Source organism: Podarcis filfolensis, assembly GCF_964270895.1.
Source record: "Podarcis filfolensis genome assembly, chromosome: 6".
Taxonomy (NCBI): Eukaryota; Metazoa; Chordata; class Lepidosauria; order Squamata; family Lacertidae; genus Podarcis; species Podarcis filfolensis.
In genome coordinates, this window is record NC_139609.1 from 66,555,958 (window position 1) to 66,568,905 (window position 12,948).

General features: G+C 41.5%; 1 protein-coding gene across 50 annotated transcripts in view; it reads left to right on the forward strand.

Annotated features, from left to right (window-relative positions):
- IGFN1 (immunoglobulin like and fibronectin type III domain containing 1) overlaps positions 1-12,948 on the forward strand; it is a 46,406-nt gene that overhangs the window by 10,374 nt on the left and 23,084 nt on the right. For all 50 annotated transcript variants that reach the window (XM_083617213.1, XM_083617215.1, XM_083617222.1 and 47 more), the window contains exons 2-10: positions 3,784-3,853; positions 4,544-4,666; positions 5,239-5,378; positions 6,406-6,505; positions 7,567-7,614; positions 7,758-7,803; positions 8,787-8,964; positions 9,570-9,686; positions 11,572-11,743. In XM_083617213.1, the coding sequence (XP_083473339.1) occupies positions 3,835-3,853; positions 4,544-4,666; positions 5,239-5,378; positions 6,406-6,505; positions 7,567-7,614; positions 7,758-7,803; positions 8,787-8,964; positions 9,570-9,686; positions 11,572-11,743 (943 nt within the window). In that variant the 5' untranslated portion in view covers positions 3,784-3,834. The remainder of the gene's footprint in view (positions 1-3,783; positions 3,854-4,543; positions 4,667-5,238; positions 5,379-6,405; positions 6,506-7,566; positions 7,615-7,757; positions 7,804-8,786; positions 8,965-9,569; positions 9,687-11,571; positions 11,744-12,948) is intronic.

Sequence of the window (12,948 nt, forward strand, 5' to 3'; positions counted from 1 at the left end):
AGTTGTTAGGAGAGCTCTATTCCCCTTACAGAGCAGTAATTTCCAGAGTGGTTTCACAGTCAATCCCTCTTCCCAGTGAACTCGGGGAACCCTAGCTCTGCAGGGGGAATGTGGTCTCCTAACAACTCTCAAAATACCCTTATAATAAGCTTTACTTTCCAGGATTCTTTGGGGAAGCCATGGGTGTTTGTAGCACAAATGGGGCATTGGTTCTTCTGACTAAAAACAAAACTGGGCTTCATTTCAAGTATTTTTTAAAAATCATTTTATTAATTTATTTATTTGTTACAAAGAAATAATAAAATAAAATAAAAGAATACATAACACTGCAGACAAACTTATATACATATTTTCCACAATAAAAGCCAGAAAAGAAAGAAAAGAAGAAGAAAGAATAAAGATAAGAGAGAAAAAGGGAAGAGAGAGGAATATAAAAGGGGGAAGGAAGAAGAAGAAGAAGAAGAAGAAGAAGAAGAAGAAGAAGAAGAAGAAGAAGAAGAAGAAGAAGAATGACGTCCCAGAATTTTTAAATCTCTGGGCATGTCCACCACATATGATATAGGGTACCAATCATTCTATTACATCTCCAGCACTTATTGCTACTTGATTTATTCATTTTTGCCAATCCGTCTGGTGCCCAGTACCACCTGTGATGCATCTTCATATAGGTCTCTCTTAATGAGTAGCAGGCCATGAAATTTATATTTTTTGTCCAATCCCCCCCCCCAATATTTATATTCAATTGTATAGCCTAAATCTCGTTCCCACTTTTGCATATTCTTTCCTTTGTTTTCTTGATCTAGATGAATGTTGTCTAATAATCTATATATTTTGGTGAGTATTTTTTGGTTATTCTGTAAAACCTCTTTTTCTAATTTTGATATTTTATTCCCAAATCCTCTGGTCTTTATATCTTTCTCATATGTAGCATTAAATTGAAAATATTCCAGCCAATTTATTCCTTTTTTAAGTTCTTCATATTCTTTTAATTTGGTATTTTCATTCATTCCTTCTACCAGATCTTTATAAGTTGGCCAAGCATTTTTTGTATTATTTTTTAATATTGAGGTTGCCTCTATTGGAGAGATCCACCATGGGGTTCTTTCTATAATTCTCTCTTTCATTCTCTCCCATACCTCGAATAGGGCCTTTCTCACTAAATGTTTCGTGAATCCTTTATGCATTTGTGCTTTCCCGTAGATTAAATAGCCATGCCAACCATAAATTTTATCCCTCTAGTTCCAAGATTTCAGTATTTTTTAATAGCACCCACTCTTTCAACCAGCTCCAGCATGCAGCTTCAAAGTATCTTCTTAAATCTGGAACTGCAAATCCTCCAAATTCTTTTGGTCCCGTCATTATTTCTGATTTTATTCTGGCTTTTTCCCCTTGCCTCAAATTGCTGATTTTATGTTGCCGGTCAGTTGGGGTACATAAAGCATTTCCAGCAATGTGTCTTTCTAACAAGTTACTTGCATTTGATTTCTTCCCCCTTAACTCCATTATCATTGAATTCAGTGGGAATTAAATCTGGGCTCGATCTAGACATATCAAAGAAACATTTCAGTTAAATGTGTTGTGAACTTTGTATGAGAAATCTGGTTGGCAAAAAACGGAACTCCACAGTGCCATCTGGTATCACAGTGTTCTAATGCATAAACAATGCATATAAACAGCTTTTTTTTTTGACAATGTAGCTGAGTCCCACATTTACAATTGACATGATATTAGAGAGTCAAGGTTGTTGTTTTTTGCAAGATCTGTTCTCTGAAACCCATTCACAGAGAGGTATATGGTGTGACCAAAGCAGTTATTTCAAACTAGCAAGATGCCCATCCAATGACAGATGGCATGTAAAGAACCCTGTGGAGGTATAGTGGATTTTGGCTTAGAGAGTCTGAGTGTACACCCTATGGCTTCAATGTCCAATAAGGGCTGGGCCACCTGGGATGAAGAGGAATTCAGTCAGATACACTGTTAAGAGAGAGGCTATACTTGCTGCTTGCTGCTAGTGATTTTAGCAATTAAGAAGCAGTCATACTGGTGACTGAATGGGGTAAGTGTGCCCCTGAAGGACCAGGTGCGCAGCCTAGGAGTCATTTTGGACTCACAGCTGTCCATGGAGGTGCAGGTCAATTCTGTGTCTAGGGCTCCATCTGGTACGCAGGCTGAGACTCTATCTGCCCACGGACTGTCTCGCCAGAGTGGGGCATGCTCTAGTTATCTCTTGTTTGGACTACTGCAATGCGCTCTTTGAAGGTGACCCAGAAACTACAACTAATCCAGAATGCGGCAGCTAGACTGATGACTGGGAGCGGCCGCCAAAACCACATAACACCAGTCTCGAAAAACCTACATTGGCTCCCAGTATGTTTCCGGGCACAATTCAAAGTGTTGGTGCTGACCTTTAAAGCCCTAAACAGCCTCGGCCCAGTATACCTGAAGGAGCGTCTCCACCCCCATTGTTCCACCCAGACACTGAGGTCCAGTGCCAAGGGCCTTCTGGTGGTTCCCTCGCTGCGAGAAGCCAAGTTACAGGGAACCAGGCAGAGGGCCTTCTCAGTAGTGGCACCCGCCCTGTGGAACGCCCTCCCACCAGATGTCAAAGAGAAAAACAATTACCAGACTTTTAGAAGGCATCTGAAGGCAGCCCTTTTTAGGGAAACTTTTAATGTTTTACGGACTATTGTATTTTAATATTTTCTTGGAAGCCGCCCAGAGTGGCTGGGGAAACCCAGTCAGATGGGAGGGGTATAAATAATAAATTACTACTACTACTACTACTACTACTACTACTACTACTACCTGAAAGGTCCCACCATAAGTGGCATTTGGGGTACACTTTTCCATAGAAAGTCAGCAAGATGCTCTCTTTCATAGGGTATGCAAGTTATTGCTTAGAAGTCCCTCGATTTCTGATTGAGCACATTACTTTCTAAAAACTTTTTGAAAAAGTGGCATGATGACTTTGGAATGTCAGCAGATTGGTGAAATATAAATATTTTGATGGTTTCCTCTGAAATGTCAGCATCTGCCTCTCTTTTTTCTCAGGTAGAAATTTGTAAATCTATTTCTGTAATCCTTAATTTGTAAGGCAGACTATGTGAACAACATCGGAAGGGTACGCAAACATCTGCCATGCACCCTCATTTTGAGATGGTGTTGGCACAACAAACAACTTTCCGTCATTTTCTGATTCTGAACGATCTCTCTAGCACCACCTAGTGCTTTTATTTCCAAGCAGCGATAGGCATTTCTTCAGTTATAATTCTGCCTGGAACAGCAGGCAGCCAAGAGCAGGCAGGCCAAGACAGCCAAAGCCAAACATTCAAAGAGCCTATTTCTTTGTTCCTGGTTTATTTTATTGTACTTCATCCAAAGGAGTAAAATGATCCTCATTTGTCCATTTGGGAGCTATATGAGTTTCTCTGAGACCAGCCTTCTTGTCTCAAATAGCACAGTACTGATTTCTCCTGTGGCTCCTATAGCCCCAGCAATCATTCTCCATCTAAGGAGAAACAAAATTGGATCTAAAAACTAACACAGAGGAGAATTTGTGTGCGTGTGAAATTCTCATGCGTGGGGTGCAGAGGTTTTGAGGCCCTAGACCCATGTTATCACAAGTACCCTTTTATTATACGAATGGTCTGCATTCTGCAGCCTTCCTGGGTGCACACACTTCAAGAACAACATCATATAAATAATAAAATTATTGCTGTTATTGTTATTGCTAGTGTGTCCCCCAGCCATGTATACTAATAGGTGATTGCCATTTATCTGCAGGAGGAATTCATCAGGTTTTCCTGCTGAGCTCCAGTTGCTGCCAGAAGAGGAATGGCAGGCCGGAGGGGAGGTGAGAGAGGCAAGCAACATGGCAGACCAGAGCCTCAACTACACAGACATTCTAGAACACAGCTGTCAACGTTTCCCTTTTTTAAAGGGAAATTCCCTTATTCCAAATAGGATTCCTCATAAGAAAAGGGAGAAGTTGACAGCTATGTTCTAGAATGGGAGTAATGTTTGTAATTTACGATACCCAAAATTACTTCTAGGGGATCTCTTCTCGGCCTTGGAATGGAAGATACAAAGTGTGTTTCCAGAATGGGGCTTAATTTGCAAATGGGTCACAGGCAGCATTTTTTTCTTTTTCTTAATGGATTTCTCCTCAAAAGAATAAATCTGGATTAAAGGGTGAGGAGATGATGGGTTGGCATGTTGAAGCCAACAATATTGTGTAAACAGTGCAGCAACAATCAACAGCAACATCTTGCATGGAAGAGGAGCAGCCTCATAATAAGCAGGCATCTGGAAACACCTAAAGTTGGCTAGATTTTTATTTCTCTCAGGTGCTCAGTAAATGTTTTCTCAAAAAGGGGTCAGAACAAAACACCACATTTTTTGGTGCGGGGACATTTACAGTCTAATTATCTTTCAAGCTTGCTGCCTTGTAGTAATTAGCATAATGGGATTTGAGCTATTAGAGAAGTTTCAGTTAATAAATGTCCTCTTGCCCCACCTCCGGTCAATATTTATTACTTTGCAGTTAAAACTCTGAAGAGATCGGCCGTCCCTGGAGTGACTATCACACAGTTTGTGGAGGACATTCCGAAAGGGTGCAGCACACCTGACTTTGAGCGGAAGCCAATTACCTTAACATTACAGGAAGGTGAGGCATCGCCTAAGAACTGAGAATTAGCCCTGTTGTATATTGGGGGGGGGGCTGTGTGGAGATAGTCTCTTCCTTTAAATTCCTGGGATTTTTATGTGAACAAATGCAAATGAAAGTACAATGCAAGCAAACTAAACAGTTTGTTGTTGTTTAGTCATTTAGTCATGTCTGACTCTTTGTGACCCCTTGGACCAGAGCACGCCAGGCACTTCTGTCTTCCACTGCCTCCCACAGTTTGGTCAAATTCATGTTAGTAGCTTTGAGAACACTGTCCAACCATCTCGTCTTCTGTCGTTCCCCTTCTCCTTGTGCCCTTAATCTTTCCCAACATCAGGGTCTTTCCCAGGGAGTCTTCTCTTCTCATGAGGTGGCCAAAGTATTGGAGCTTCAGCTTAATAACCAACTATTTTTGGCCTTTCTAAGGCATCTGCTGGAACACTTTATTTCTTATTAGGAGGGAACTAGAAAACACATGGCAAATATTTCAAAGGGGAATTCCTTTACATCATCCGTTTTTATTGTGGATTTCTGCTTCCTACTGAAACATTTCCCTTCTGTTTTCCTCCAAGGTAAAAATGCCATTTTCAGAGCTGTGGTCAAGGGTGAACCAAAACCAGAAGTGTTCTGGAAACGCAATAATGAGGCAGTGGATGATCCTCAGAAATACCAGATATCATTCAGTCCAGCCACAAATGAGTTTATCCTGCAGGTGAGGATTAACTACTATCTATGGTTATGTACACACTATACATTTAGACTGCATCAACAGAAGTATAGTGTCCAGGTCAAGGGAAGTAATAGTCCCACTCTATTCTGACTTGGTGAGACCCCGCCTGGAATACTGTGTCTAATTCTGGGCACCACAATTTAAGAAGGATGTTGACAAGCTGGAACGTGTGCAGAGAAGGATGACCAAGAACCACAAGAGTCTGGAAACCAAGCCTTATGAGGAACGGTTGAGGAAGTTGGGTGTGTTTAGGCTGGATAAGAGGAGACTGAGAGGAGATATGATAGCCATCTTCAAATAACTTAAAGGCTGTCACATGAAAGAGGGAGCAAGCTTGTTTTCTCCTGTTCTGGAGGCTAGGACTCAAAACAATGGCTTTGAGTTGCAAGAAAGGAGATTCCAACTAAACATCAGGAAGAACTTTCTGACAGTAAGAGCTGTTTGACAGCAGAATGTACTCCCACGAGAGGTGGTGAACTCTCCTTTTTTGGAGGTTTTTAAGCAGAGGTTGGATGGCCATCTCTCATGGATGCTTTAGTTGAGATTCCTGCATTGCAGGGGGTTGGACTAGATGACCCTTTGGCCCCATTCCAACTCTATGATTCTATGATTTAAATGTGCTTCCCTCAAAGAATTCTGGGAACTGCAGTTTGTTAAGCATGCTGGGAATTTTAGCTCTGCGATGGGTAAACTGAAGTTCCCAGGATGCTTTTTTGGGGGGGGAGTTGTGTGCTTTAATGTATGGTATATACACAGCTTCCTGTGAATATACTGTTTAATCTTTAACGCAGTAAAATGTCAAGGACTGGTGAATCTTCTCCCTAAAAAATGGAGCATCTTAGAAGAAGAAGAAGAGCCTGCTGGATCAGACCAATAGCCCACCTCATCCAGCATCCTGTTCTCATAGTGGCCAACCAGACACCTGTGGGAAACCGGCAAGCAGGACCTGAGCGAATACAACAATAATCAATTTTCTGCACTGATTTCCATTTCTCTTTTCTCTTTAAAGGTAAACAAAATCACTGCGGATGATGCTGACTTGTACCGTTGCACCGCTGTGAATGAGTATGGGGAAGCCACCTGCACTGCTGGTCTCAAGATCATACAGGGTAGGTTAGTCAAGGTAGCATGTTGCTGTCAGCCTAAACAATAAGGCTTTGGCACTGAGGACCAACTATTACTTAAGTTGCAATCCTAAACATGCTTACCAGGGGTGAAAGCACCGCTGAGTACAATGAGACTTACTTCTGAGTATGTATGCATAAAAAGGTAAAGGGACCCCTAACCATTAGGTCCAGTCGCGGACAACTCTGGGGTTGCGGCACTCATCTCACTTTACTGGCCGAGGGAGCTGGCGTACAGCTTCCGGATCATGTGGCCAGCATGACTAAGCCGCTTCTGGCAAACCAGAGCAGCACACGGAAACACCATTTACCTTCCCACCGGGAAGTATGCACTTGACATACTTTCAGACTGCTAGGATGAAGGAGCAGGGACCAAGCAACAGGAGCTCACCCCGTCACAGGGATTCGAACTGCCGACCTTCTGATCGGCAAGCCCTAAGCTCAGTGGTATGCATAGGATGGCGTTATTAATGCAAATAGTAAGTATGGGAGGGAGAATAACTTAGTGGTAGAGCACATAACTTTGCATGGAGAAGTTTCCCAGTTCAGCCTCTGGCATCTCTAGTTTAAAGGATCAGGAAGCAAATGATGTGAGTGACCTGAGACCCTGGAGAACTGCTGCCATTCAGAAAGAAAAAAAATATCCAGTATGATATGTATAATGCAACTATAGGTATTCTTATTCATGAAAGATACCCATTAAAATCTACAGGCCAACAAAGGGCTTTCTCTATTGCTGTAATTGCCATCAGGCATTTGAATGTCATGTTTTAATAGAATATTTAAATGAGAAACATAGATGATGCATTTCCCAGTTCGACAAATACAAAGAGAACCATGCTTGTCTCACTGAAGTCGGTATAAGTATGAACTGTACACTTAAGCCCTAAGAATTCTGTGAGGCTTGAGTGTGCTTAACATCTAAATTGTAACAACTGTCAATGCTTAGAGGAGGCATTCCTGCAACTACATGGCTAATTAAGGAATTCTCCTTCCCTCTTGATTTCTCTCCCTCCTCACCGTCTTCTCTTGCCGTAACTGATCAGTCGGCTTCAAGAAGAAAGCGAAGCAGACTTCTTCTGCACCACAGACAGGTAAGCTGCATCGGTCTGGAGGCTCACAAGCCAAGACTTTGCCACTTGATAATACATTGACCACATCAACGCTCTTATTAAGCTCTGGGTTAAGGAAGCCCCATTTTCATTGCATGCCAATTCTTCTTTAAAAAATCTTACAGACCTGAAGAAGGAGCTGCAGGACTTCAGAAAAACATTAAAGAAACGGTGAGTGTTTTCAAGAACAGGTTGTTTTATAAAGTAGGGGGAAGGGGGTCCCTGTCTTCCAAAAAATGGCTGACAGTCCCACTTGCAGAGGGTGTTATATAAACAGATATTCTGCAGAAAATGTTCATGAACATCAGTATATAATAAGCAGATATCTTGCTTCTGACAGTAATAGGGATCAGTCCCCAATAGATGTTGCTGTCAGTAGTGTATGATTCCTTATACAATTGGTCTTGCTTTGCAGTTTTTTTATCTCTTTCTCCTGAAGTTATAACCTTTTTGCTTAAGTAAATTTGGGGGTGGGAGGGTAGGACATCAATGTGGTCTTCTGGTTTTACCATTTGTTTAAGATCGTAAAATTAATATTAAGGGGAGAGCCAGTGGGGTGCATTGGTTAGTGTGCTGCACTAGGAACTAGGAGACCAGAGTTTGAATCTCCACTCAGCCATGGAGCTCATCGGGTGACCTTGGGCCAGTGGCAGTCTCTCATCTTAACCTACCTCACAGGGTTGTGTGAGGATAAAATGAGGAAGGGGTAAACTGTGAGCTCCATGGAAGAAAAGGGAACTATAAATGTAATAAGTGAATAATAAATACTGTGTGTACAGATAGGCTTAAATCATCTTCTTGATAAATTACTGTTACATGATTCCAAATGGTAGGAGGCCCAACATCTCCCCAGGTAAGATGTTCCAATGCAGAGTTACTTTAGCTTGTAGAAATAATGTATTGTACTTAATAATGCCACCCGCTGAGTGCAATTCTGCCATTAGCTGCAAACATCCCCATCATAAACAGAGGAGGCTGTATATAGTGTCATTAAAGAAAACAAATGGAGTCCTACTAGTATGTTCCTAGTGGATTTGCCTCATATTCTGAAGACGGTTTGGAAAAACACCCCACCACATATACATATTGAGAAAGATGTCTCCTGCTATTCACATATAATCAGGGTTTTTCTTCCTGGTACTTAACTCTCTCAGAACACCTTCAAGTGCTCCAAAGAAGGAAATTGATATGGAACAGATCTGGCAGTTACTGCTGAATGCAGATAAGAAAGATTATGAAAGGATCTGCCTGAAGTATGGCATTGTTGACTTCCGTGGGATGCTGAGGAGGCTTCAGGAGATGAAGAAGGAGAGAGAGGACAAGCAGGCACAGGTAAGGCTATTTCTTTAACACCAGAATCTAGGGAGGCAAATCCTCATCTTGTTGCATTTCATAGAAAGAAGAAGAAATTGTCTTATACTGAGTCAGTTCATTGGTTCACCAGGCTCAGTATTTTCTACACTGGCTGCCAGCAGCTCCTCAAGATTGAAGGCAGGGATCTCTCACAGTCCTATCTAGAGATGCCTGAGGACTGTTGTTAGGAAATTCTGCCTGCAAAGTAGATGCTTTACCGCTGAATTATGACGTTACCTGTGTCACAAATTCAGAATTGAGTAAGTTTTTCTGAAGGTCCCATGCGGATTAAATGACCCAGTCACAGATCTCCAGGTGAAATTTAAAACTTTATTGCCAAGGCTCTGAGTATTATAGTGAACTTGCCACAAGGCTTGGGCTTGTTTTCCACAGCACATTCTCCTTAGAAAGGAGAACACCTAGATTTATCTAAAAAGCATTGAAATGGTAATCTTGCTTGCTGCTGCTGAAATAATTGACTTGGTTGTCTTCAGAACAGGTGGTACCCCATTTAAGCTGTGTTAATAGTCCTTGAAATCCACTATTATATCCCTGTGCTTTCATCTCCTCTTTGCTCTTTACAGTATCTACTCAACCTCAGAAACCTGAGGCATGTCAGAGTCAATGAGGTGCAAGGAAATGCTTCATTTGATCTAGAGATGGAACTGAAAAATCCGGAAAGTAGAATTTACCTATACAAGGTAAGGAAGGTTAAGTCAAGTCAAGTCACAGAGTTGTACCATATCAGACATCTGGGCTGAACTGGAGCTAAGTAGCTCAGGAGAGAAACTGAGAAATGTATAGCAGCACTGCTTGACTCCATGGTATACTATACAGTATATATATATATAGTCCTACAGTATAAACAAAATTCAGAAGGGAATGTGTTAAAGTGAAAGCACAGCATCTACATCTTTCTCTTCAGGAGGAGTAACAATGACACAATAATTTTCCAAAAGGATACTGTAGAGTTGGAAAAGGTTCAGAAAGGGGCAGTCAAAAGGAACAGGGGATGGAACAACTCTCCTATGGTGAGAGGTAGTGTTTGGGCCTTTTAGTTTAGAGCAAAGGTAAGAGGTGACATGACAGAAGTTACGCATGTTATGTTGAAACTGGATAGCGAAAAGTTTTTCTCCCCCTCTCATAATACTAGTCCTCATTGGATATCCAGTGAACTTGAATGTTGGAAGATTTAGGACAGATAAAAGAAAGTACTTTTTCATGTAGCACATAGCCACCCAGAGTGGCCAGGGCAACCCAGTCAGAAGGATGGGGTACAAATAGTTAAACAATGAGACTCTCAGTGATGGCTCCCAACTGGGGTGGTTTTAAAAGAGGATTAGATAAACTGATGGAGGATCTATCAATGGGTTTGCTCTACCTCCATGGTCAGAGGCAATAATAGCAGTTGCTGGAAACAGCAGAAGAAAGTGCTTGTTGTGCCTGGCTGCTTATTATAGCGTTAAAATCGAGATGTGGAAAATATGGAAACAAAGAGGAGAGGAAGGATTGAGATTTGGAGATACGCTTCAAGGTCCAGACTATGGGAAACCCTGAAAAATTAATAATTATAATTTGGATGATAATTTGGTCTTTTTTATTTTAGTTTTTTATTTTTATTGGATTATTACTTGATATGTTAATTGGATGTTTTTTATTGGAAAATTAATAAAAACGATTTAACAAAAAAAAAGAGGATTAGATAAATTTATGGTGGATCTATCAATGGGTTTGCTCTACCTCCATGGTCAGAGGCAATAATAGCAGTTGCTGGAAACAGCAGAAGAAAGTGATGTTGTGCTTGTCGGGATCTCCGCTCGGCCAAGCTGATAAAGCTCATTTTCTTCCTCCGAGTCTTCGGAATCACCTCCCGACGTGTTTAATGACCTGAGCCTTTGATGAGGCTCCAAGGCACATTCTTCAGCAGAGTTTCCAGCACAGGAAAGAGACGAGAGGTTTGGGCTACATTATAAAGAGTTTATTTCTAAGCTATGCAGACAGAAAAGACATCCTCTCTCTATGGAAGCAGAGAGCAACTGGACAAAGGAACAAGGGAACAAAGGAACAAAGGAAACAGGAAACCACTAACGTCACATCCCGTCTCGTTTCCCGTGAGACTGGAAGATCTCTGGAATGTAAACAGAGTCCTGTGACTCCAAGCAGCTGCTCAGTGGCAAAACAGAAACTAACAGTGCTTGGGTGGGTCCTGCTTGCTGCTTTCCCACAGGCAACTGGTTGGCCACTTTGAGGACAAGATGCTGCACTAGATGGGCCATGGGGCCTGATCCAACAGGCTCTTCTTATGTTCTTATGAATACCTATTCCTGATGCTGACAGCCCAAATTCTCAAAACTCAATATTTACGAATATTTACATATCCGTGTTCATTTTAAATCCCTAGTTAGCTTGTTTTTTTGGTGGGGCCACCAATGATTCCCAATTATAGTGGCTTCAAATCTTTGTCACCTGTCAATTTGTTGCAAATGGACATTTGCAAGGATCATTTTGCTTGGACTTTGGTTTACATTGTTTGCAAGATGATTCTGACCTTCCTGTGAATTTATTCTCTTTCCTTCCTCCCTTCAGGATGGCCAGATGATCAATTTTGGATTTGACAGTGAAAACACAAAGCACTGCCTGCGACAGGTTGGCAAAAAGTACAATTTTATCATCAACGATCTGCAGCCAGAAGATGCTGGCGTGTACCAGATCAAAGTAGAAGATGTAGATGTTTTCTCAACTGAGCTGGAAGCAGAATGTAAGGCTTCGTGACCATGGGGTTGTGCACAGAACCTAGAGGGGGTGTGCATTTGTTTCATAGCATATGGAAAAAATTGAAATGAATGGGGGCCACTCATTTCATTTGATATTACTAGTAAAGAAACAAATGCCAGAGTTCTGGATGAATTCCAAATGTCATATATTCGTTCATTGCTCATTTATGACTTGTTTGGAACCATTCATCTCCTACTAACAGCAGGTATAGATCAGATGAAGATTACTGGTTGAGGTGTGGTAGTTTTCCTAACTTCCGCATTTCCAAAGGGCTCATCCAGACTTGTTTTCCCCTGGAAAAATGCAAAGTCTTCACTGCTAAATTGGAGCAAATGCCAATCATGTTTTCTCCGATTTATCACTAAAGAATGGAAAAGGACAAAACCACTCAGATCTATGCTTAGAAAGTGCAGGAGAAGCAGAAAACCACCCAGACCCATGCTTTCCGGGCATGGGAGAAGCAAGAGTGTGGATGAGTTAATGATTTGTACAGTGGTACCTTGGTTCCTGAATGGCTTAGTTGTCGAACAAATCAGCTCCCAAACACCGCAAACCCAGAAGTAAGTGTTCTGGTTTGCAAACGTTTTTCAGAAGCTGAATGTCTGATGTGGCTTCCGATTAAGTGCAAGAAGCTCCTGCAGCCAATTGGAAGCCGCACCTTAGTTTTCAAACAGTTTTGTGAGTTGAACGGACTCCCAGAATGGATTAAGTTCAAGAACCAAGGTACCATTGTAGTTTGACAGAGAGAGATTAGTTGATACATAGTCTGATCATGAAACAGGGGCCCTTTTCCCTGTCTGTCTGAAATTTAGCAGGTCTGAGTCTAAGGTCTGATTCCTTAGAAAGGGAATGAAATGCTTGATATTTTCATACCAACTGGAAAACACAGAGTAACAAGGAGAAGAAGTGCCACTGGATGTCCCATAGAAGGCAGGGGGAAGCCAAGAACAAATGAGAATAATGACAATGAATTAAATAATAATGAAAATGAATGTGGTTATTAATTAATGAATCACTAAATGAGTGAGGGCTTAATAACAAAAATGAAATAACTACCAGGGGGATTCTTGCACACCCCTAGTCTCAGCTGTAATTAAATCTCAAAGTTACAGCTCAATCCTATGCATGGTCTCTCAGAAGCAAGTCTTGTGTTTAGCCTCAGGGTTGCAGAATGCATAGGATTGCCAC